General features: G+C 39.4%; 1 protein-coding gene across 16 annotated transcripts in view; it reads left to right on the plus strand.

Moving 5' to 3' along the window:
• The window catches only part of LOC111246428 (uncharacterized), a 58649-nt gene that overhangs the window by 23449 nt on the left and 9483 nt on the right, over positions 1-25717 (plus strand). For 11 of the 16 annotated variants that reach the window (XR_002671668.2, XR_015324823.1, XM_022795992.2 and 8 more), the window contains 11 exons: positions 12678-13043; positions 13430-13748; positions 15338-15554; positions 18083-18344; positions 18612-18746; positions 20583-20733; positions 21976-22153; positions 22262-22568; positions 23462-24004; positions 24176-24695; positions 25512-25606. Coding sequence is in view for 14 of the 16 variants with exons in the window: in XM_022795992.2 (XP_022651727.1) it covers positions 12678-13043; positions 13430-13748; positions 15338-15554; positions 18083-18344; positions 18612-18746; positions 20583-20733; positions 21976-22153; positions 22262-22568; positions 23462-24004; positions 24176-24695; positions 25512-25606 (3093 nt within the window). In the remaining 2 variants the exon portion in view is untranslated. Of the gene's footprint in view, positions 1-319; positions 2183-2576; positions 2663-8680; positions 8717-12677; positions 13044-13429; positions 13749-15337; positions 15555-18082; positions 18345-18611; positions 18747-20582; positions 20734-21975; positions 22154-22261; positions 22569-23461; positions 24005-24175; positions 24696-25511; positions 25607-25717 lie in introns of those variants that run through there. The other 5 variants (XM_022795995.2, XM_086985009.1, XM_086985008.1 and 2 more) reach the window with 5 other exon arrangements.

The following is a 25717-nucleotide window of genomic DNA, read 5'->3' on the forward strand; positions in this document are numbered from 1 at the left end:
AAGTACAAGATATTTTACTAAACGAAAATGGAAACCGGTCGGGCGGATAAACAAGCTTTAAAAAGGAAAACCGTTGTGGAGTGTTTGCTTACAAAGATTCTGTCTACTTAGAGCAATGCGTCATACAAACAACTGACAAAGAATTGACTTAATTCGATTAGATTGATTATAACATGGTCCTTTGTTATATATATATGTTATATATATATATATATATATATATTTTTTTTTTTTTCGTCTTTGTGCGTGTTTCAGCGAAGTTTCAATGGAATAAGTGTCATACGTGTTGAAAGCCCAACGCTAACATAAGGTTTCGTTTAGTCTTTTTGCTATGAATATAAAGACTATTTTTCAAAATAGCGTGCAGGTTGCAGCAGATGTTTTACTAAGTAAATCATGTTTAATTAAGACAGTGAAATTTTGTGATCGATTTACTTCAAAGACGGATTTAACTCGCACATTACTGAATGCATCCCGCACCCGAGGGATCGAGATTGAAGCTTTTAACGGGGTCTTCGCGAGTGAGTTACATTGAAGAGTTAATCTAAGATAAAGATATAATTCGTCGCTATTCGGACATGGTTGCCAAAAAAAACTATTTAAGTACAGAATGCACCCAAAGGATCAATGCGGTTGCTGCCAGTATTGACGACGACAGCTGTAGTTGTCTCAAGGATAAATACAACTGAGTGAACCCGTCTATAGACAGATATCCAGAAAAAAAAACACAACGCATTCAATTTTTCGTTCTACGTCAGCTGGTACTATAAAATTTCAATAAGAAGCATATAATCCATGTCACTTCCATTATTCAGTGGCTACTAGATTATTTATTTGCTTTACAGAAACCAACGTCTTTTTACGAAAGACACATTCTCTGTCTGACTGTTCGTTAAATGGCCCAATCATCGTCTTTTGAATAGACTATTGAAATGCCTAATTTTTTACGTAATTGGCTGAAAGTAATATTCTAATCGGTTTTGGACGGATATTCAAGAATACGTTTAGAATCTAGTGGACGAGAGGCCCGCGGTAACGTCCTTAAAAAAAAAGATGTATTGATTAAGACATCCGCTTAAGGGTACATAAGTCAATAATGTATTCACACTTTTTTAATCGCAGTGCTATAAAAAAAAAAAAAAAAAGAAAGAAAAAAGGTCATCTAGGTATGCTCTTAAGTTATATCAATAACACCATTTTCGATCAAATGTGAACTTACCAAGAGAATTCTTAGTAGGCTTGTTCGTGAAGAAATAGTCCGGTCGGTCAGTCAAATTAGCCATTTGGTATGTTAATACAGTTGTTACAGAACGAAACATTAGTTAAATATGTCAGATAAGTTAGAATCTAAGGTAGCCAGGTAGCCACTTTAATTATTTCAACGCTGTTTGTACAGGGCTGGCATCGCTATCTGCGTGATTCTGGACAACACTTCCTTTAAAAGCACGTTGTTGACATAAAAAAAAAATTTAGTTCGAGGATATGAAAATACATTGTTCATTAAATATGACATGTCCTAAACGAGCTAAAAAATGACAAAAGTGCCACTGTCTGAAAGCCAATTGTTCTTATACATAGCCTATAGATAGATCATAATGGCCTCACGGTCCTTGATCATCAACATTTAGCAACTGTTTCGAGGAGGGAAATAATTGTATGGTGTTGAATATTTCTAACATAAGCAGTGCCAGCTGCTGCTAATCACGGTATCTTTCATCGAGGGTAAGCTTAAAAAATATGCCACTGTCCAAGAACCGGTTGTATTTCGTTGTGTTTCTGGGAATCGGTTTGACCATGCACCGCGAAAGTTCGTACTCGCCTGCCATTGGTAATTCAGATATCGTTAACTCGTCTTGTGTGAAACGATTAACGTATCGCAAAGCCGTGTCATCTATGTTAGAGAAGTGGACACTATGTGTACTATGCACATTTCTATGAAACATGGATCGAATATTCAACGTGAAAAACCCTGACGATTTTTTACGAAATATGAGGCGGGTTGAGGTGCTTGTTTGATACGATATACTTTGTTCATAAAGTTGCTTGCATAATAAAGAAGACCTTGAAACCATTTTAGGAGTGATGCGTTCTCCGCTGATGTGATTCTCTCCTTTAGCTAAATTTGTCTAAAAACGCGTTCGTGCAGGATATTTTTCGGTAATTCATACATAGGCGTTACTTGGTAAGTGGCAATCGCAATGCCCATTTGTGAAAAATCGAAATTTTATCCATTTAGTGCTAACTTAGCTGATCCAGCTATAAAATCGAACTGATAATGCGAGTATAATATTGCACGTAGGACCTGAATAATTAATCAATCAGCAACAACTGCATTGTTAATTAAGTAAAGAAAAACATTTAACAAACGTGAATATTTCCGTAAAACGTGAGCGTTACGTCCGACACAGCCATTAAGCACTGCCTGATAATACGTGTATTACTGCTACAGACATTGTTTGCATTGTCTGTCTTTTCCTTTATCCTATTCGTCAATACAAGGCCTCAGGTAATGTCGATATATATACCTGTAGTCAACAAGGCGTTATTAACACAATACCGTCTTTTTCATAACTCAGTTCATATTGAAAAGCTATCTGAAACGCAGATGTGGATGACAGACAGAGCTGGATGCTTCAAAGTCACAGGAAACGGATTATTATTGGTAAATAATAACTTGTTTTCACTTTCTTCATTTCAATACATATCTGTATGAATGTACATATACATATAAACTTTTCTATTCTTAAAGTGTTGTACACCGACATTGCATTTGAAAAGTAAGAAGTCTGCGGTGGACTCGGAATACAATGTCCCATCGTCTAGTAGATATATGCACACATGGATATGCCCTTCTGGTAAAAAATACTTTTTTTCCCTATTTTACTGTCCAGCTCGTAATTGATTTTATTGAAATTTTTAAATACGTCACTATGAACTTATTAAACGCTTAGTGATTTTTCCTCGTGTTTTTTATAGGCTTATGTTTCATAATAGAAAATGCATTATGAACTATCTCACGACATTTAAAACCGACCTAGATTTGTTTAAACACCAACAGCCTTATAATGATAAATATAGCAAGCAACGAAACTGTGGCTTTTTTTCTGGACGAAGATTTTACGTTATGGTTGCACCAGTGATCTGTTTGTGTGTCAGTCTCTGCGGTTTGCAAGTTTTCGCAGATTTCTTACCTCTTACGTTTACAGGTTACCTTGTTTGCCGTATCGGTAGCCCTTAAGGGAAGAAGTATCATATTTAGCAGTGATATAGGGACACCTGGGATGACTATAGAAAACCTATGTGTTGCTGGTGAAGTGCTTCAAATAAAAATATCCGGAGTTGATTTTTTATTTCAAGCGCCTAGAAAGCTCATTTTCTCTCTGTGACAAGTATTTACATATGTTTGCATAGAATATATGAAGAACATCACGGGGCAGCGATTAATGAAAGTAAATGATACACTTCGTTGGTCCACATAAAATTTGTAAAAGTTTACGTTTATACGCACGAGCATAGTAAGTACCATTGGACGTTTTCATTAGAGCATTTATTTAAACAATTATTCCTAACTACACGGAAATGTATTTCAAAGAAACAAGTTAACTTGGGCCGTACAGTGTACACTGGATCTATATTTCCACATAATGGATCGTCAAAGGGGTCATAAATTTATGAGTCTGTCACCGTAAATGAATATTCCTTTGTAGTAAATGAAAGATTTTACGACGTCAATAGAAAAGGACAATAGCCATTGATGATATAATGTCGCTGCTTTGTGACCTGCATCAAGGTACTTTGCTCATGTTTCCATTGAAGTGCCATAAAGTTTGTTGCTACTTTCCCACGTTGTGATAAAGCGTGCATTGACTTAAATATATATATATATATATATATATATAAATCCATTCCATTACATTGATTGCACATGGAGCATCGATTGTGTGTATAGCGTTTGACAAGAAACGCGCCGCGCAAAAAATCTCCTTTAGATGGGTAGTTTGTTTGCAAGCAGATCCTTCTGCTTTTGTAACTTCTGCTACACAGACTCAACGGTTTCATTCTGTTCACTGTTACTACCACCACTCCACTGATTTGCAATATGAGAAAGTTGTAAGGTGCTTTAATAATAAGCGAAAACAGTTCTATTTCATTTTTATGGTACGATAGCAATATTTTGTAAAAACAATAAAACATAATACAGTTCCATTTTCGAGAACTGGAGAATGGGAATTGGTGCTGAATTTTTGGAATCTATTATACAGCTTAATAGTTTTCTATAATGGGGTCTAGAAATTATTGCGATGCCATAGGCGAGCATCAGGCTAACGAAAATCGACCTAAATCGTATGTCTTATACCAGCAGCAATAGTATAGAAAGTTGTTCACTCAACAGGAACGCGCTATATTGAATATATATATTGCCACTAGCAGTTTATATGAGTCCTGTTTTTTTTTATTCTTATATATTTAAGTCAAATTTAAGTTAGTCTATAATCTTTTGTTAATGTGTCGGTGAACAGGGTAAATCGCTTCTCCATAACGCACAAGCTTTCGTCTTTGGTCGACCGGGCTGTCCATTGCCGTATTGTTATTACACCCATCCGATTAACCCTTTGTCTTTTGACATGGTCGCGGAGTCCTAGATCTGTCCCGCTGTGGCTCGACTGCATTATTTATTGTGAATCTTTTTCTTAAATATCGCCGTGGAAATGTTGTTTACATTTATATGTTTATCTTTATTTACGCTGTTTATATTTACGTATTGTGAAAAATCAATTTGTGCGTAGGAAAATATCAACAGATAATTTCGAAATAGAAAAAAATAGCGCAAAACATCTCTTTGACGATCTTATCAAACGGCAGCTATCGATTGCAATCTTCCGACATCAACGGAAGCCTTTCTGTACTAGCTAATTAAGATTATCATTTGTTGATTTTTCCCAACAGTCCCAAATTTTCCCTAATTTTTTGCTGTTTCATTTTAATCGTCATAATAGTGTTTACCAGTTTTAAAGTCGTGGGTGCTTATTCACCTCAGTATGTCAAAAGTGACCACTTCTAAAGCTTGTTTAGTAAAAAAAAGCGGGCGTAGCTTTCTAGATGTAATCTTTGTGGGCGCTGTGTGCGCACGTGGGTACATAATTTCCGGGCTATCACCGCTAGCCAAAATGCAGATAGAAACAGCGCATTTAACTGATGGTGATGGCTTTTGTTGTAGACGGAAGTACGTTAGAAATTTTAAAATTTGAACACTGCGTTCATCACTCGGGCCGAAATCCACTTATGAACGTGGGAAATTCTCAAGTCAGTCGAAAATTCAGCTCGAAAATATGACATGACTGTACTTTCGATTCAAATCATGATATATCATTGTCGTGTATCGATTCATTGACGATTGTGTAGCCTGAAGATAATCAGTTGATAACTTATAGATAGCACTTGAATGCGTGCAGGTACACTGAGGCTAGACAAAGGACATTTTGTCTATGACTATATTACCATGCATGTTTTTTTCTGGAACAGTATTTTGCAAAGTAGACAAAAGCATACCACACAGATTATTGAAATTTGTTGCTCGTCGTTGTAGTGTAAATTATATAAACAATATTTCTGTCAAACACAGCAGCAGATAAATTAAATAGTTACCTTCAAACACGGTGTCTACTGACGTCATGTTTTGATTTTTTTTGCAAGTACCGAGTAAACCGTTAATATATTTTGATGATCATTGCTGGTGGGTATAACCTTGGCGAAACTTATTGACAGATACTAACTTACACTTTCTGACAGTCGCTTGATCATGGGACAGGATAAACTTCATGGATGGTACTTTTGCAACACTTAAGGTTTTTTTCTACTGTGAGAACGACACATGTTATAATCACGTAGTAATGGTCAAGGTACGAAAAGTGTTTTTTTGTGGACAAAATGGTGTCCCGATATGCATACGTTGATGTGCATTTACCTATACAGCTATGATTATTCAGCTATCTACCGCCAGCCTTGTCTTCCGAGTGCCTGACCGGTTGATACACAAAAACATTAAAAAACAAATCACCGAAGAAGGTCAATATACAACCTATCCCAAGCCAAACATATATATCTTAAATCTATGCGTTGTAAGTAAACGTCGCTAATGTGTGTCTTTCTTTAGCAATGGATGATGAGCATGCCGTTGCCTGGTCGAGTTATTCTTCACTATGTATGCTTTTTTAGGAAAAATAAGAGTTCTGGGTAGCTAGTAAATAATCATTACTATAATGCGAACATCATGGTGGTGTCAATAGTGATGAATCTATAGTGCTGCTTACCATGTATTATTTACTTTACTATTATATATACTTTATTATGGATTTTAATAGTGTGCGTAATCTGTTGCCAATGATTTAGGTAACGACCTATGGCTCAGAAAAGGATATAAATAAATTACTTTATTCCTGAATGAAATCATTGATTCTACTCTCATGAATTTACATTCATCCAAGACCTTTGGTAGGATAATCGGAGACCTTGCAAAACCTTCATATTCCTCTAAAAGTTGTTCTGATCACGATGTTAAGTGAGGGGCCAAAGCTAGCAATTTTTTTTTTTGTCTTTTATTGTCCTTCAAAATCATTTGTCATTAGTTCCATTTTAAATTCGTTAAATCGAGGATCCCTTAATAATGGATGGGTTAATATTCCGCTAAAGCGCAGATATCATAAAAAAAGATATCGTAAACCTCAAATCACGTGCGTATCTTCATAATGTGTTACATATTTTATTTATTGGCTCTTTGCTGAAAGCATATTACACACATGACGCCATTAAATGGTCAACTAATTCTTGGCTAAATACGCTGAAAGAACCCATCACGAGTGTGGTTTGTTCTTCTACGTTCGATGAGCGGCGTTCCTGGTTGGAACTAAGCGTCGTATTCATAATAAGCATCCATTTGCGGATATTTTAGATCGCTCTCTGTGCTTATTCTTCCTTATGAGGCACACACACCTGTTGCCAAGAATGTCACATTGTGGATACATGAGAAATTGGAGAAGGTTCGATTCGATAACTGTGGAAGATGTACCGGGGGGACGCGCAAGTTCCACGTCAATATGACCGATATCACAAAGAAGGACAGAAGAACCAGGCGCAATTTTGAGAGTCCTCAGAGCTGTCGCAGTACCTGCATTGTCGTCTATCATTCATAGTATCGAAGCAGACAAAGTGTAAGATCTTTGACTATCAGAAAAATGTCAGGACTAACGAGCAGAATATAATCTTTAAAGTCAATGTAACTACGAAAGAAGAAACCTACTTGAGTATAAACAACATGAAATTAACATATTTTGCTCTAGTTTTTTTCCTGTGGAAATGTAGAAACGACAGATAAGCTTTAGCTTGTATTTAAAAAAAATTAAGAATTCTCTTTTTGAAAATTATTTCGTTTGTTTAGCGGCGGTCGAATTATATGAGGGGTATAGATGTGGGTTAAATCTGACACAACTGGCCTTCCGATCGCGGTTCTGCAAAAATCATACGTCTCCTATTTGATGGAGTGGTATTATTGCCAATTTAGAAGAGTAAATGATGCTATTCATAGGCGTTGGCGACTTTTTGTTTATTTTATTCAAGAAGATATTACATTTTTACAAAAAAAATAAAACGACGGGCACGCGCAGGGACGGGGATTAGTACGGGCAGCGGCGGCGCTCGCCGCGCCGCCGCCGCCACCGCTGCTGCTGTGATCTCCGTTGTTGCTATTTTATGCGTTTACGATGCTGATGATAATAACGCTAACATTATGAAGGCAAAAGGTGTAAAACTTTTTTTATTACATATTACTGTCAACTTGTCACTCGACCGGCAAACGGGGATAGACGGAAACGCAGCTGCTACTATTACGAGTTCGTCACATGTTACTGGCGATGTGATTACCGGCCAAGAGCCCAGAGGTAGGCGTCAATCCACTTTCAAGGCAAGCGCTTGCTCGAATCTCATCGAATATTATTATAGTATATGTATACTTAAGTATATGACGATTGTTACAGAGAAATAACTGTTATGTAGAGTATGTCAGCTGGTGCTATTGCCTCTGATAACTGATTGGCCAGCCGCAGTACGGGTTTTAACAGCAGCGGTAACTGGATATAGGAGTAACAAGCAGGCGAGCAAATAGCTGTGAAGTTACCCGTAAATATGTTGCTATTTTATTAATTCACTAACAGTCATTTTGGCTGGTTCCTGTTTAGTTGATTGTCGACATTTCGTATCCAGATCTACTTCATAGCCGCTTCATTTAGGTAGACAATTCCAGTCTAAACCAGACGTGCAAGTGGAGTCTGGAAAGCAAAAACACCTGCATTCGTACGAGGCTCATTTAGCCCATCTGTATCTAATTGCGGCAGCAACGGTAGTTATTCAGCTGTTGGGTGAGCGAAAGTGTATTCAATGATTGAATATCAGTTTGTAACAAAAAAATACGGATTCGAACGATTAGGTCAACATACGCATATAGTCCTCCATACAATTTTGCTAAACAACTAATCTCGGCAAAATTGATTTGTTTTGTACAGACGACAAGAGAGAGCTAAAACGTAACGGCTACTTTTAATGCGTTTATCGACTAATTGCATTTTGTTACCAAAATTTCAACGAGGATCAACGACGTTTACCAAGGCTTCTCATAGGCATCGCTTTGACAGAAAGAAAAACCATGGACATTCCGGTAGTGAATGTACGTTAGTGAACACGTTCTGTCAGTGCCTATATATCAATATTATATACATATGCGTCTTTTGCCACATTACACATTATATGATATTACCATCACTATTGAAAATCGGGATCTTTCTATTGATTTGTCCCCCATAGAAATTTTGCACATAACGGTGGCTTTGGCCCAAATTTTTGTGGGCTGCTAAAGTTTCGCTCGGAGGTATACTGGGTAATATTTTACCAATTGACTGAATATAGATTTTCACGGTATTGCAACGGGTGTGTTTCTTTATTTCCTGCCAATTCATTGTCGCTTAACGTCAATCGAGTGCTGCGATGGTTTGTTTCTCTTGCGGAGCGTTACATTCCGAGTAAAGCGAGCATGGTTTGTGGATGTTAGTGTTTGTAACTCGGCAAAAACCTAAGTCTATTCAGTACATCTGGCGCGTACATTGCGACATAATTATATAATTATTGTTATTAATATTATTATTAAGTGGTTGCTTCGTGTCTTTTGAGCCCCGTCGCAACAGTCGGACCGTATCAGCACTGCTTCACAGTAACGCGTCCTGCATAGAGATATTAGCGCGTTTTCAGCAAGAAAACGAGAAAAATTACCTGCGCATGACTGTATGACAACTTGATATTCGCTCCTGTTGACATCATCATTGTTTGTCTTTTTAAATATCATCCGCTAGTTTTATGACCATCTATGGCGTTTTGCCTTTGATCGCTTCTAGCATGCTGTCTTTCTTATATCGAGTGGTCACCTTAATTAAGAAATGTGTGTCTGCGCGTATGTACGCACGTATGTGTGTGTGTGTGCGTGTTTATATCTACGATAAAAGAATGAATGTTTATTAAACATTAAATAGTCAGCGACAGACCGATATTCTATGGGGGTAACACCAAGTATTTATAGTGACAACAAGAATCAAACTCCCAATATGTTCGGCACGTGAAAAACACTAATAATTTTCATAAAAAAACAGTAGTGACCACGGTATATTCAAGATATATCTGCCACATTCCAATTATTCTATAATGTTTATTTTCGTTTTTTTTATTTTTTTCTCATAACTGCTCTTCCTTACTGGTCATTGTTCATTACCATTATCCATCGAGTTGCTAAAGGCCAATGGTGCGGATTCGGAATCTTAAAATCCGGAACACAGAACATCTTGAATTGATGCATCTTGTATTTGCACATTTGAAGACAAAGCTCGCTATGGTTATCAGTACCACTAACTAGAAAAGCGTCGGAACGTTACACACCAACGAAAAATGCACAAATGGGGAATGTATGGGGATATGATGCACGGTCAGTTTTTCGTATCTACATACTTGAAATCGTCTTTTGAGGCTTGGTCATTCTAAAAGTCATGAAAGATCTCATAGGGAAAAAATCGAAGGAAGTACGCTGCAGCTTCGTCGGTTTTATTTAGGCAAAGAATACCGCTGGAATCGAAATGGGACAATGACGATTATACGAATACTTATCTCCGAGCCTAATAACTACATGAGTAATGGAGTTAGATTGTAGACCATAGCGTTTTTAATGACAAAACCATTTTTTATAGCTGCCGTTGTGCTATTGAAACTATTTCTATCGGATAGATGGGACGCTTATGGGTAACTGTGGATTTACTTACTGCCTCAGAGACGGAGGCGTCTATTTTGGCTGACCTTTGGAAATCAATCTCAGATGCACCATCAATTGTCTAGCCCCAGTAAACTCTATGATAGGCCACATCAGTAATGAGACAGTGGAATATAAGTGGGATGTTTTGTAAAGGAGCTATGCAGCAAACATTGATTTTCGGAGTGACCTGATTATACAATTGGCTGGTTCTAGGAGGCTACATTCGAGCTTCTAGTATATTTTATTAACGTTCGAAATGACTTTTGAAAGCAAATAGATATAGTAACACATTATAAAGATGTTTCATTGAATGTTACAGTTAGTCAGACACAATTGATTTATGGTTTTCATGTAAAACTGTTGTTACCGGAATGCATGATCATCTGTGTTTATCAGGTTGAATGCGCTTGATGTGAAAACGTATTGCAAAATATTTATTTTAACGTTCTATATATATTTTTATGATAGGTGAAAACATAGAACACAGCATAGATTTGCTAGATATTTAAATATATTTTTCTGTAAGATGGTGATAGTCACCATATACCATAAAACTTTGGTAATCGAATTCGGTGAACTTTTATTACTTCTTCGACAGGCAATATTAAAAAACTACTGCGTCTGCAACACAATATTAGCGGTAGGGGAAGGTCAAGGCGATTGGTTCAAGTTACTTTCGAAGTCTGGGCTTTAGTTGAAGTTGCTCGAGGGTACAGATACCGTACTTTCTGGCCGGCTTCCTGCCGTGCCGCCCACGTACCTTAATTGCTTATATAAATGAGTATATGTGTATATCGTTAAGCTAACCTGCTATCTGTTATACCTAAGTAAATGGGGCTTTCCACTTATGCAAAAAGATGGAGCCGACGTCTTTAAGCTATCGGTATTAGCTGGACGATAAAATGGATTTTCATGAAGAGTCTACATAGAAACAGAGCCGATATCAGCAACTTGCCTATGCTTTGTTGGTCACATTTTAATTTATGGGAAGTACTAAACGTTTTATTCATCATTCTGTATTTTCTCTGGTCTTTAAAACATTTCGATTTAACTCGAATCGTATGAATTTGTTTGTTCGTGACACCTCTTAGCATGGATATTTATATTGATTCTATGTGGAGTAAACCTAAACTGGGGTAGGAAAGGAGCGTAATTACTAGCCAGCTGCTCTAGAACGAAAAATCAAACCACTTTTTGCCAGTAGCTCAGATGGTAGCAGTGAATTTCATTTAATAGAAGAACAATCGTTCAACTCATACATATAAGTACGATACCACGTTTTTTTTGACTTACGGGGAGGAAGATATGCATGTTGAGGGAATTGACGTTTTACACCACTTTTTCTTATGGTTATGTCAAGTGCTGGTCCGAGGCTGAATCAGAGAGGATGCTTTCCAACCGATAAGTGCTAAAGTGGACCACTGAGGCTCCCTTAATGCCTCTCAGCCCCTATCGTATCGGATATCGCGTCTACTGCTGAAATTTGGTTCTAATCGGAGGAGGAGGAGGAGGAGGAGGAGGAGGCGGGGAGAGGGGAGGGTACTTGATGAGTACGAAGTACTTAAGCAATTAGAAATGGATGTTCGTTCGGGTCACCCCACAGTGTACAGCATTCAGTAGCCTGTACCCTGTAATCTGAACCTTTGCTCCATATAAATACTGGACGCTAGAGCACAACTATTGTACGTAATGGCGTTGTGTTAATCAGTTGTTATTAGTGAACTGTGATTAATGGCGCCTGCACAGAAGAGTCATTAGGCAGCTATGCCCATTTTCAATAGACGGACCGTAGAAGTTGTAGCTTGTGTCAGACCAACTGGGCGATCAGCGACCACAGTCTCCTGAAAGCTGTGATGGAATAGCGACGTATTTGCCTTTTAGTGAGTGAGCGAATGATAAATCCGAGCAATAAAAGATGTTTTGTCTCGTCGAAGTAAATAATGCCAAGTTATGTTTCATAAAAATGCAGTTTTTTTTTTTTTTTTTTACTATCTACGCTTATCTTGGTGTAAATCTATTTCTATCTATCGATAAGAACTCCAAGGGGTGGCAACCAAAGTATAATATAGCGGTCTCGCTGCATAATGGTTTTACTGCTTACTAGATATAGAAAGAAGAAACTAAATATGATTTTTAAGTTGGATGGCTTTACCAATGCGCCGATACTCGGTTACTGTTATAAGTTTCCAAGGTACACTATTTCGAAAAAAATTATCCACATATGACACAGCTTTTGCTGTATTAGATGGTAATTCGATAGTTTTCTGTTTCGAATTTTAAAATGTTAAATCTGAATTGGGTAGCGCGTTTGACATTCTCATTTCTTCTGTCTTTGCAGGGCCAAGCTAGCCAATCGTTGTCGCCGGAGAAGTCCCGACCTTCGGTCCGTAGCAGTAGTAGCAGCGAGAAGGTCCTGGAGCACTCGCTAGCAGCCTGTGGCAGTCCCCTAAATCTACAAAATCGTATAATTCCAAGCCCCAAAGGTTCTGGGGCCTCAGATGAGGTGACGCCCCCAAGGAGTTATGGCCGTGGTTCGCATCAGGCTGGCGGTACTCCTGCAGCACTGCCTGGCAAACTTTCCATGACGTCCCTCAACGGCTATGCGCTATCTACCAGCGGGAGTGGGGGAGGAGGGATTAGCGCTCAGGCCAATGGAGGCGGCAGTCCTCTCCATAGGAGCGACAGCCACGTCTCGAGGTTCCAGGTACCTAGATGTTCATCAACCACTCATTGACTAGCTATAATATGTAACACTAATATCATAAGCCCTGTACTTACGTATAAAGAATTTTAGAACCGTCCAATGATGGTACCATCACAAAGTGCCAATTAATTGTAAATGTCCACCACTTTTTATTGGTAAAACATTAATTAACGAGAGCGGACTGGTTCGCGATTTTTATCACGAGGAATAATTAGCATCCGTAACTATCTATCCACAACTTTGAAGGCGAACAATACGTACAGTCTAGCTTTGAAAAGCTCTCTGCTGCAAGAGGACCAAAGAACATCTATATACTACTAGACGTTGTTGTTTTCATTGTGCAAAACACATGACTATTTTATCATTTGTTTCTGCTGGATGCACAGGATGCTCGAGCAATGTTTGCTAAATTAGAAAGCGAACAGAAGCGATCGTCGCCACTGTCCCTCGATCGTTCATTTTCGGCCTCCAGCTCAAGGCCGACGTCCGGCAGGACAACTCCCGAAGATTTTCTGGAACGCCAGACCCTGCGGGATTCTCTAGTGCTCCAGAAGTCACAGTCGGAGGATAAAAACACAGGCGGGACGCGATCCGGCCCCTGCTCAGCAAGCTCGGGAGGGAGGGGCGGTAAACCTCCTCTCCCAACAAAGCCCAAAAGCCTTCAACAACAGCTACAACATGTAGCCTCAGACAGTAGTTGCAACAGTAAGTAATGTATATATAATTTTATATCAGTATGCGAATATTCTTCATTTTGCGCTACGTATACTCATATATACAGGGAACAACACTTAAATGATGACCACCGTTAGCCGTTTATCGTAACGGGTATGCGCTCCAGCTAGCTGTAGACAAAAGTCATTTGTTCCCACAAGTAAACAGGAAATCTGTTATGGGAGACAACAGAGAGCCGTTTCTAGAGTATAAGCGAAGATCTTATTGGACCAGGACTAAAATTTTATTCCCAAGTCGATGATCTACCTTATTGTCGGTGTTCAGGCAACTTTTGAAAAATATTAAAAAAAAAAAACACTATGACCCAAATAAAAAATCATATCAACTGATTTAAATTTAACGAGCCTAAAGAATAATCGAAATTGCTTAAAAAGCCATGTTTCACAAACAGTTTTTGTCAAAAAGAATATCAGTTGTCAATTAGGTCGTCTACGTAAACTTCAACAATTAGACTTTTAATGACTTTTTTCACTTTCTTAACCCCTTGACCATTTTTTTTGCCCATTTGTGGACGTCTGGCCTGCTATCAGGTAAACTATAATTTCGTTACAATTTCTACGTAGTGTATTTAAGCGGCACGTCACCGATTGAACGCTTCCTAATATGGCTTGACGTATGAACACTATTGAAAATTTATATGCAGGTGAATTAAGGAACATTTTTAAAACGACTAGTCAATGGCCTGGGTCCTGAATTACGGCTGTAATTGGCATGAATAACGGTTATATCGATTAAACATAACCGTTAGAAACAACCCTTCCAGCGGGACATATTTTCATTACAGCCTTAGAAACAAAGCGTAAAAAATAGACCTAAATCAGATAAAATAGTAAGCCGTAATCGACTTTAAAAGTCAACACACTGTAATATTAGCCTTACGAAGAGCTATTTGGAAGACCATGTTATAATAAATGACTAGTAATAAAATAATAGTAAATAATAATAATTATAATAAAAAGGACATTTATGGAGGCGTCCCTCACCTTAGCAAACTGATAGATCAAATTTGACGTTGTGGTCGCTCTCATTTAAAGACCTCCTGCTGACCTCACGAATCAATGTACGTTATCCTTAAAATGGCCACTTACTTATATTAAATGACCCGAGCAAATGTACTTTACTTTCATCTAACAAAAGCGTTATTGGTGATAGATCTCGATCTGGCTACAAGTTTGAAAAGATCATTCAGGTTATAAAAATTGAAATACGCCAGTATATCGATTGCACCAGCCCGTAGCATCTTCGGTGCAACTACGAACGTACCGTTTCGCTGAGTAAGGCAAGAGCAAAATTAATTTAGTCTCGTAAATATCTAAGAATTTCATTGAGCACCGCCCTTTGATCTTTATTTTGGAGCCCTGAATCCTGTATAGCCCCAAAATGCCCGAAGGCAATTTGACGTGAGAGCTATTCGTTCCTCTGCTCGGTTTAGCCTTGCATATTGTTGCACAATCACAGGTTTCTCTGACATTCATAATAAATAAAATGTATTTTATTTTCCTACCGTTTTGGTTACCGACCATTTATTTACTGACACTTTTGACATTTTATTATTTCAGCCCCGCAGTTATACTCGCGCTTACAACAGATGCAGAGCGTTGCTCAGCAGAATGGAGCTTTACACGCCGATGGCAATCGGAGGCCACAAGAATCTTGTCATTACCAGGAGGGTGTGAGTCACTCAGAACTGGGCAGGACATCGTTTAATGCCCAGGACAGCAGGACAGCTACAGATATAGCAAATCGCCGAAACAATGTGCATCAGCTGGACGATAGGTAAGTGGGGTTGGCAAGTGTCAGGATCGTGACAAAACTCTATGTAAAATTAATCAAAGCTTTTAACAATAACTTTTTTAAGAATAAATCATCAAATGAATCTCGCTGCGAACAGAAACGGAAAAATATATCAATATGTTCATAAAATACTTTTCTATTATTTGAGCCAAATAGGCTTACCACAATGAATTCTGCTTTTGGATAATGCAAATTGAGCACATCTACGGCGTCGGCTCATATAGTTCAAAGAATGATACGTTACGTCAACAGAATCATCAATTATTTTGTAATAACAATAATGACATGTGGTACAATGAGTGCATTCAAAAGTACAATATGTCAGTTTCATCCAGTTAATTTCGTAAGTTAGACTTTCAGACTACCTAGTTGTCGACCTAAGTTCGATTGTAAAGTTCACATCGATGGCCTCCGATTGTCCATATATTCTCTAAACTCTATGTCTAATAACCGCTAGTGCCGCTAGCTATAACCCTTAAGACAACCATGTACTATAACTTAACGTAATAAGTATAAAAAACTTCGCTGGCTTTCAGTCTTGGGATCGAAGAAAAATGGAATGCTTATTTGCTGTTTCTTTATTGTCCAATAAGAGTTCGGTGACATACAAATATATATAAATTCTTTTTTTCTATTTGCAAAAATATATATATATATTATACAGCTAAGTATATCTTCCGTTTTGCACCGAACTTCTGTTGAACGACAAAGAGGCCAAAGCAAAATTTTCAAAGGCAAAATGAAAGCACGCTTTTCTTAGAAATCATTATTACAGGAGAAGTTTGAGGGTGGTTATATGGACCAGGGCAAATAACGTTATGCGGGCCACGAACAGACCCACAACCGAATTGTATCGTTGCTAATTTTACGAAGAAATTAAGTTGATTCGGAGCATAACTTGGCTAGCACAAATGCGGATGTACATCATAATTAAGGCCATGCAGTAATTGTTGTCAACAACAATGTTTTAGATGTAGTTGCTTTTAAAACAATTGTTAAGGCTGTTAATACGATGGCATCGTTTGAACAGGACTATTGATATTGCACCATGCTACAAAAGGATCATGGTCATAGATCAGAATTCACCGTAGGTATTTCGCTATACCGGAGTCGTGCGTAACTACGATAGGTAGACGGGGTTCCTTATTTTCAAGTTGGCTTCAAACAAAGGCTCTCAAACAGCGAATGTGCCAATACCTGGGTTATTCAAAAGCCGACTCTACACCGCAAAGCAAAATGTCATATCGACCCACAGTAGACAGATTATTATTACCTTTGACCTACCTGACTTGGCAGTGAAAGACTAAAAAGACAAAATATTTTTGCACTAGGTGTGTTAGATATCAGACTTTTCCGTAGTAAATCATCAGCAGTTTACGTAGCCGTTTCCCAGGGCGATGTATATTCATTAAATAATTGTATTATTTATATCTATATATATATATATATATATATCTATATATATATATCCATATATAAATAGGTTGTACAAAGTCCACCTCGGCCACATGATAGGAAAATTTACAAATACCCTGGTATAATTTTTCTCTCTCTCACTCTAAAGTTTCCAACGGTAAATTTTGGCTCATATTATCCCAATCTCCCGTATGTGTTTTCAAACAGGCATCTGAATCTGGACTTTTTACTTTGAATTGTTTTTAAGACTATATCTAAAGAAAAACAGACATCTGTTATATGCTGTAAAAATGTTCTTCCTTCTTGGTGGTCATATCATCTAACACAACCACTATTCACCACGATTTCACCTTCAATTTGAGACTTAAGCCACGTATTTTTCATGTAACAGTCTGTCTCAGAATATGCCTCATTTGATCCGAAAATAACCTTTTATTAGTAAAGCATGCGTCAAGCGATGTTGATAACTGTAAGCTTGTTCAGGTGTTAATTCTAATACCAACGACTCAAGGATGCAACGATTCAAAATGGCCAAGAAGCTTGAAATGTGTGACAGGCTTGAAAAAGTCTAACCATTAAAACCTAGAACCAAATTGGCTATTAATATTCTGGTCTCTGAGACGGTCGTTAATTTCGATATGATAAATCCAGGCGTATCAACGATGACCTTTTGGTCACTTTTCGACCTTTCTAAATTATCACACGTTTTCCTCGGATTTTTCAGTAGCCATGTGCAAATTGGCAATAACGTAGAGCATCGAGTTCATGTGAACCTGCGTAGGTACTCGTTTAGCCTAAAAAGGCTGTATAATAGCTGGTCATCACACAGACTGTGAAACGACGCACTGTCTTTTTTAAATAAAAAAATTTAAGAATTCATCGTTCAACAAACCGGTTCTCTGGTGGTAATTAAAAATATAGAATGAATACATTTCCGCAACGTTTGTTTATCAGAGTTTCAACGCCGCGTGTGTTCTACAGAATAGCCGAGGTCGCAGATAGCATCTGTTACTTCAACTTCAACTAACGACATAGTTCGCATGAATCGTTTTTTTGTCCAAATGAACATATTAATTGGGCCTTTGCGCTTATAGATGCCAAGGGCGAGATTTAATCGATCAACCAGACTCGTTGACATCTACGGGAGAACTGCTCAATCCTCAAAGGCTAGATTCGGGCTTTACCTCAATTGAAGATGAGCTCGATGATGTCTGTTCTGGCAGGGACACATTATCGCAGCGTCTTGAAGGACTGGGGTCGTCAACGATACGGAAAAAAGCGGACTCCGAGCAAACGCGACGCCCACCGCCTCCAGATGATATGCTCAGGACAGGGACGATAGGAGCCTCTGAGGGGGTAAGTAAGCTTGCCAGCTACCTTTTTGTATTGGCGACGTTATTCTCTTGTTGTAAAAATCCACACAATTGCTTTTGTCACTGTAGGCAGTCAAGTGAGCCTTTCGTCACTATCAGCTGGAATGATTGCTGATGTGAATTTTTTTCCCTGTCGGAAAGGTACGACAGCAGCATGTAGATATCAGGTCGATAAATCAATGCCCAGCGGGAAAAAAAAGCAAAAACAGGGAACTATAGAAATTTATGTTTGCTATGTAATTGGTTACAGTTAAGTGCAGTTAACGCAAGTGGGCGTACGTGTCAATTTGAAGATGAAAACTGCGGTGTTAATGAAACAGCTATAATTATAGGGGCAATAATGGCCCCGTCCGATTTAAGTCCACTTACAGAGCAATCAGAACAGGTATCATCAATGGCTGAAGGAGGCCAAAAACTGCCGCGGCGAATGCGTTTCACTTATCACAATGCATGCACCCCTAACTCCTCGCGTATTCCTCGAAACCTTACTAATTGCTTCCTATAAACGTCGTATAACTACTGTTCTATAATTACTACCATTATCATCATTTGGCGAGTCGAAAGAGCTGCATAATTCATAGATCGTATACGCTAGAACGATATATATATATATATATATATATATATATATTATATATATATATATGTGGTATGTACTCCTGTTCGTTGTACACAGGTCGAAGGCACTACTCGAGACTTTTGGAACGATATGTAAGCATATCGAATCTTGTTAGCATACCCCTTATAGCATAAAGGCACGGATTTAATTCTGGAGGGCATGGGACCAAATCTGTTGTTCGATCGTATCTTTATTGGCCGCGACTGGAACGAAGCAATGAAGTCTAACATTATTGCCGAACACCATTGTGTTGTTAGTCTTCACCCCATAGATCATCTGGGCTTCTTAACTTTCATTAACCTATGGCCGAACTCGTGCGGCGTCCTCAACGAAATGATTTGATTTTTCGTTTTTCCGTAGTGGGCACCGCGGAGCTCTCGTCTAAGACGATGATGCGCCCTTGAGCATGTTTTCTGCTAGCAGTAGTAGCGTGAATCGTTATCAGAGTATGCACGCGTTTCCATATCTTTTGTACCTAATTTATGAAGCACAAATTTTTCGCTTTGCTTTATTTACCATCTGTTATATTGTCGTTATAACTCGATAACAGGTGCTTCAAAAAAGTTCCTATTGAGTGGACAGGGAGTTGGATACGCTAGGAAAACACTGACCGTACTCTGTATTGCTTAGATGTTTGCGCGGCCACAACAACGCGTCTTTCCCATTGGAGTCGTAAGATATGGTCACTTTCCTCAACCTCCCAATTTTTATTCTTGAAATAAATAGACCAGTAACGAATTGTTCGTTCACTGAAGAATATCTTCGCCTAATCCGCTTAATCATTTTTCAATAGACTCTAGCAAAGCTTTTATTCTCAAGAAACAAAAACCTGTTGTTTGATGTTTGGCTTTCCCCTTAGCACGGAACGAGACCTTCATTATTTTCTGATTTCACTTAACAAGCTTTGAGTAATACTTCAGGCAAATATTTACCCAGTTCTGTTTGCTAATGGGGCATATTTTTCGACTCGCTAAATAGCTCCGAAAAAGCTTATATATAAAAATATATATATATTATATAAAATAGCATTTTAATACCTAATTGAAAACAATATACCTATGTCCAGTACTGATGTAATGCGTTCTAACCCCTGCTTTGTTAAGATATAGCCCACTTTGTAAAGTTACCTCATGTCAAGATAATTTCGACAGATCGAGGCTATCGAAATTCCTGTTTACACGAAAAACTTAACTTTTAGTGAGCTGTTAGTGTCCATCTCAAAAGTCATGCTGGTTGCCCTTACATTTTCAAGCAGAATATTAAATGGTTTGACAGCACTAATACACCACTTATAAATTCGAATACATCGTAGATAAGCTTTTGCGCTTAGAAATTATGTTTGTAGTCGTACTGCTAAGTTGAAGAAGCTTGATGTGGACGTTCTCTAACCACTCAAAAAAAAAATGCATGCCTGATTTCGCTATTGTTTACAACAATCTCACATATATGGGTGTACGGAAGAGCTACGTTAGCCCAGAGACCCACTGAGCGCGTGATGTTCCATTCAATAATGTCGAATTTTCCTCAGCTATAGCCCACAATTTTCTTCGGTCACCTTTTACACACTAACAACGCGGCACTCCGTACACGTTTGATCACTAGGTGTCGTCGGAAAGTTCTGTCAGCGTTCGAGAGTCGAAACGAGAATGCGTGCAGCATGCAGAAGAGATTCACGTTACTTCTACTTCTTCGACATCTAACAGCGACCCCAGATCGAGCCACGCGGGATTGCCGGAAGAGAAGACCCTGGAAGGTGCGTCCGATAACGTAAATCAACAGCTAATAGAAATGAAACCGTTATAACGTAATGCGATTCAGTTCCCGCGCATTGGATCGGGTCACCAATGGCTAGAGTAAACTTCATGGTACTATATGGGGCCGACTGTGTACGAGTGCTTAAACGTTGCTGCTTTTCGAGCTGACCCACATCTATCCCTCTATGTGGATAGGTCGTCAAAGTCACTTTTGGCACCGCCAAAAGTAATCTTGCTGGCTTTTTCAATAGACCGATAAGGCTACGAAACAACCATATCGTTGTTTCATTCATTTTTTTGTCATGTCCCAACGCTGGGATTTGGACTTTCGACGGCCGGAATACTGCTGCGGCTTCTTCACCGCAGCGCTAGAGCACTGCACGCCGAAAAATGCCTACTAGTCATCCAGATGACGCCAGCGCACGTGAAATTGATGTACGTCACTGTGTATGTGTGGGTGTGTCTGTTTATGTTCATGCTTATCCGTGCACGCTTTTCAATGCCAGCTTTATTATGCTGGCCATCTATGAGATGTTTATATACGTTTTCTCTTCCTATTTTACCCTACGCCTACTCGTTTGAGTCTTCACACACGAACGGCGCGATCAACTGAACGAAGTATGATCATTTGCTCACAGTGTTGTTAAAATATAAACGTTTTACTCTTATTCAAGTGCCAGATAGTCTACGAAAAGGCGTTGCTATACCCTCGACTACGCAAAAGAAGAGCAGTCTATAGAGTGCGGCTATAGTTAAAATATATTAAAATATAGTTAAAAAAAAGGAAGAAATCAAAAGTGTAGACCTGGGATAAACAATTGTAGTAGTATTTCATTACTTGAAATTTAGAAATAAAGCGAAAGGAGTGGACCCTCTTCAATAAGGAAATAAATTTATTACAATCTTGAAAGCCATCTCACTGTTTGCGCCATCGGCGATAGTATGATGAAATTGTTGTAGTAATTCGTTAACCTCGTGACGCGCGCGTATGATGAACACAAAAGATCAATTACGAAAATGTATATTTCCCGCATTTCTAAAGAACTGTTCTAGATCCTATGCAAGTTCTGTTTAGAGCAGCAGCGATCTTCGTTTTTCTATGATAGGACGATTGGTTAATTTAGAAATCGATATCTGTCACGAACAGTAACACCGTCCTCGTATAGATAATTGTCCAGCTTCATCTAAAACTCGGAACTGTTTACTAGAGGATCGTTCTTTGGTCTTCTCTATATCTGCAGGCAAAGGCGGTTCTTCAAGCGGAGATTCGACTCTTAAAGAGGAGCAACTCGATGAGAAGCTTAACGAGGTAGGCCAGCCAGAACACGACGCCGCAATAGGCGATCAGTTGATGACCAAAGATGAACACGTTACGTTGCTCAGCTACAGACAAGGCCGAACCAGTAGCTGCACGCACAGGTAAATACAAGCCGCTTCTGACAAATGATCTGGTATCTAACTGGGCTTCATTTCGAAGTACACTGACAGCCTCACAAAGTACATATGAACTGCTGCCTATTTATTTAGTCCGTCAGCGGCCGGGGATCAACGAAGTCCATCTGCCGTCGGAGGCGACATGGAGTTCGACGAGTGTGAGGAGATTCTAACAGATGAACAGGCTCATGAGGTATGCCAAATACTCAAGGACAACTCATTCGAAAAAAACGAACAGCTCATCCAGGAGGAGATGGAGCTCGAGGAGGCGATGGAGCGCACGAAGCGACAGCAACAAGTAACTTGTCCAGATGCCGTAGCTGAACGACAAACCGCCAAAGAACAGTGGGTCGCTCCTGTTTTACCACCTTCAGCCGACGCTGATGACTTAGCTAGCCCGGTAAGGACTTTGCTATTTCGTATCAATAATTTGCAATATTAATGAATATGGGATACCGTATTAGTATTGCCGTGGACTATATGTATGGATATATACAATCATAAACAGTTCCCGAGATAATATAGGGGAGAAACAACTTAAGGCAACGAGCGAGTTTGATCGCATATTAGGTCAACCTGTGCCCAGGCTAGTCTGGCTGGTCACAAGGTTACAGACATACATACGAGACTATCGTGTTTCTCACAAGAACCCGCGTAGACTCGGCAGCTTCTAGGGCTGACACCGACCATGAAGCTATTGTTTTTGCACGGTAACAACAGGATGAAATATGAAATTTTGTTCACATAGGTGAGTAGGGGGGTCTCATATCTGAAACAGTCTTTCGAAACAATGTGTAGAAAGAAGAGTATCCTGGGGCACTGAATTCAAGGCCGCTTTGAAATACAACAACACTTTATTGAGAATTTTCCAGATTCTGTTTGATGTCATCTAGTAGAGCCAAGCGCTTTGCCATGGTAGAACAGTGTCATCTAAAGCCATGTTGTTCCCTTTAGAAACTGACTAAGCTTCGTTAAAAAAAGCAACGACAACGCTTTATAGTAAGTGCCTTTATTTAGTATGCCTAGCCAGCAGGCCGACTGTTCAGCGATCACCGACATCACTATAGGCGTGTGGAGAATATTTTTAACCTGTGTGAGGCATATACCAGCATAGAATGCCTGTTTCGGTGTATTGTGTGCTAGAGTTTATCTACTCGTTAATTATTATTACGTAATCGTTATAATTAGGAGAACTTACATTACAATCGAATATTTGTAATCTAAGTTAGTAGTCAACATCAATAGCGATACACGTCAAGGGCCACTGAGACGAAGTTTGTCTGTATCTGACAGGTGACCGAATCTGCGCCCGCCGGCCCGGCTGGCGCGAATAATAACACGTACTCGGTAGGCGCTGCCAGTCCAGGCGCAGGAAACACGTACAATTATGAAGATTCGATGGAAGAAGATGCCGATCTAGATGGCGACGTTCTCGATCGAACTTTGCCTGCCTCGCCAGAGCCCGACTCATTGGGTTCATTGCACGTTGATGAAGACGGGCATTATTATGTAGAGCGACCCGGATTAACCGAGGACGATGAGAACGACCCATTTGAATGCGATGAAAACGAGTTTGACCATGAGCAGCAGCGGCAGCATGAGTATAATACTAGCGACGATTTTACAGCACATAATAAAACGGCAACGCAGCCGATGTCCTATGATACGGAGAAAAGGAAAGCTTTCATCAAGATTCGGTTTTCCCATGCGCCTATACGCGTCTATTTGACGTACTCAGTTGACGAGTACGATCGGCGCAACGACGAAATTGACCCAGTCTCTGCCTCAGCCGAGTACGAACTCGAGAAACGTATCGAAAAGATGGATGTATTTGGGGTAAATTTTTAGATTAACACGACGAAAGTTGCCTTTTTGATACTGCATGACGTATATGTTATTATGACGCTGTACAATTTAATATGCATTGTAACTATGACTAGAACTCAGTTCTACCTGCCATATCGCTCTACCGACTATCTTTATCATACGTTATAATGGTTCATTCAGGTGCAACTAATGAAAGGTCCGGAGGGTCTCGGTTTATCGATAATCGGCATGGGTGTCGGCGCGGATGCGGGACTTGAAAAGCTCGGCATTTTTGTGAAAACAATTACACCTCATGGGGCCGCGTCTCGAGACGGGCATATTGAAGTAAACGACCAGATCATCGAGGTTGACGGAAAATCACTCGTAGGCGTAACGCAAGCGTATGCCGCTTCAGTTCTCAAGAATACGTCCGGACTCGTACGCTTCGTTATCGGCCGCGAGAGGGACCAAAGCAATAGCGAGATTGCGGCACTAATCGCTCAGTCTATTCAGGCTGATCGGGATCGAGAACAGCATCTGCAGCGCATACAGCAAGGAGCACAACATCACCATCACGGAGATGTTATGGTTGGAGGGGTGCCCGGAGACCATAGCAGTGGCACTACTGGCCTTGGCGGATTACACCGAAGGGGCTCCCCCGAGCCTCACTCCACGAGCGGCCCTTCCACTCCCGAGGAGGGTGAGGACCTGCCCATCATTGGTCAGTTTTGTTCAGCGTTACCTTTCAGTTTATTATTTCTGTATATGTATTCAGCTGTTGTCTCAAGCCATCTTGTACGCTGTCGTCATCACTGTTTGTTTTGGTTAAAAGAAAGAAATATTAATACTAATGATAAGTATAGTAGTAAATGTCCTAATCAGGTTAGTTGAGCTCGGAACGGTTTCGTTGTACTAGACGTACGAGGTGTACTGTCTGATTGAAACGTTTTCTAATTTGGTGGCTCAATAATTATGCAGCATTTTTAGTTAGTCAGTCTCCATTTTTCGATACGAATTGCGGACACTCATTTCTTAGGAGCCTTTTTTTTCAACAGCAGAGTAAATGGTCAGGAAAAATAAAGAAATGTTCACGTAAGTGCGAAGGTTGGATGCTCGATGTATATCTAAGATTTTGAATACAACGAGAGCTCTAGCAGAAGCCGATCTGCGGACCCGGCAAACGGTAATATAAGGCAGCAGAGCGAACAAAGTAAAAGACCAGCAATGTCAATATCCTATATCCTTTTCTAAACGTTGAGCTGACGATCATCGCAACGGTAATGTTTACTGTTGCAGTGTTCGGTTCTTTTTAACTCTTTTTAATTTTACATTAGGAAATGTTCTTTCAATAGGAGTAAACACTTAGGACGCTTTAGAATGACGTTTGACTATCGTCGTAGCTACTGAAACGTTTACCGATATAATTAGTTAATAAAAAAAAAAGTCTACGAGTAAGCCAAATTGACCTTGCCGTTGTGGCAGTGGAAAGTTTTGACTTCTAACCGTAATCGCATAACTTCTATACACGTAATTGCAGACGCTACCCACGATCCTTTGTCTGAGGACGGTGGAGGAGCGGACGACGCGGCTGGTAACCATGGGACGCTTGTAGCGCGCTACCGAGATCTTCAGGTTAGTTTCGTTTTAAAAAAAACTAAGGCGTAAGTTGGCCTATGCAGGTTAAGTAGCCTGGAAGCCAGTTGGTCTGCGAGTTATGCCCCTCATTGTTAACGTTAACTAATG

The sequence above is a fragment of the Varroa destructor genome, unplaced genomic scaffold (assembly GCF_002443255.2).
Source record: "Varroa destructor unplaced genomic scaffold, Vdes_3.0 BEIS01000003.1, whole genome shotgun sequence".
Classification (NCBI taxonomy): domain Eukaryota; kingdom Metazoa; phylum Arthropoda; class Arachnida; order Mesostigmata; family Varroidae; genus Varroa; species Varroa destructor.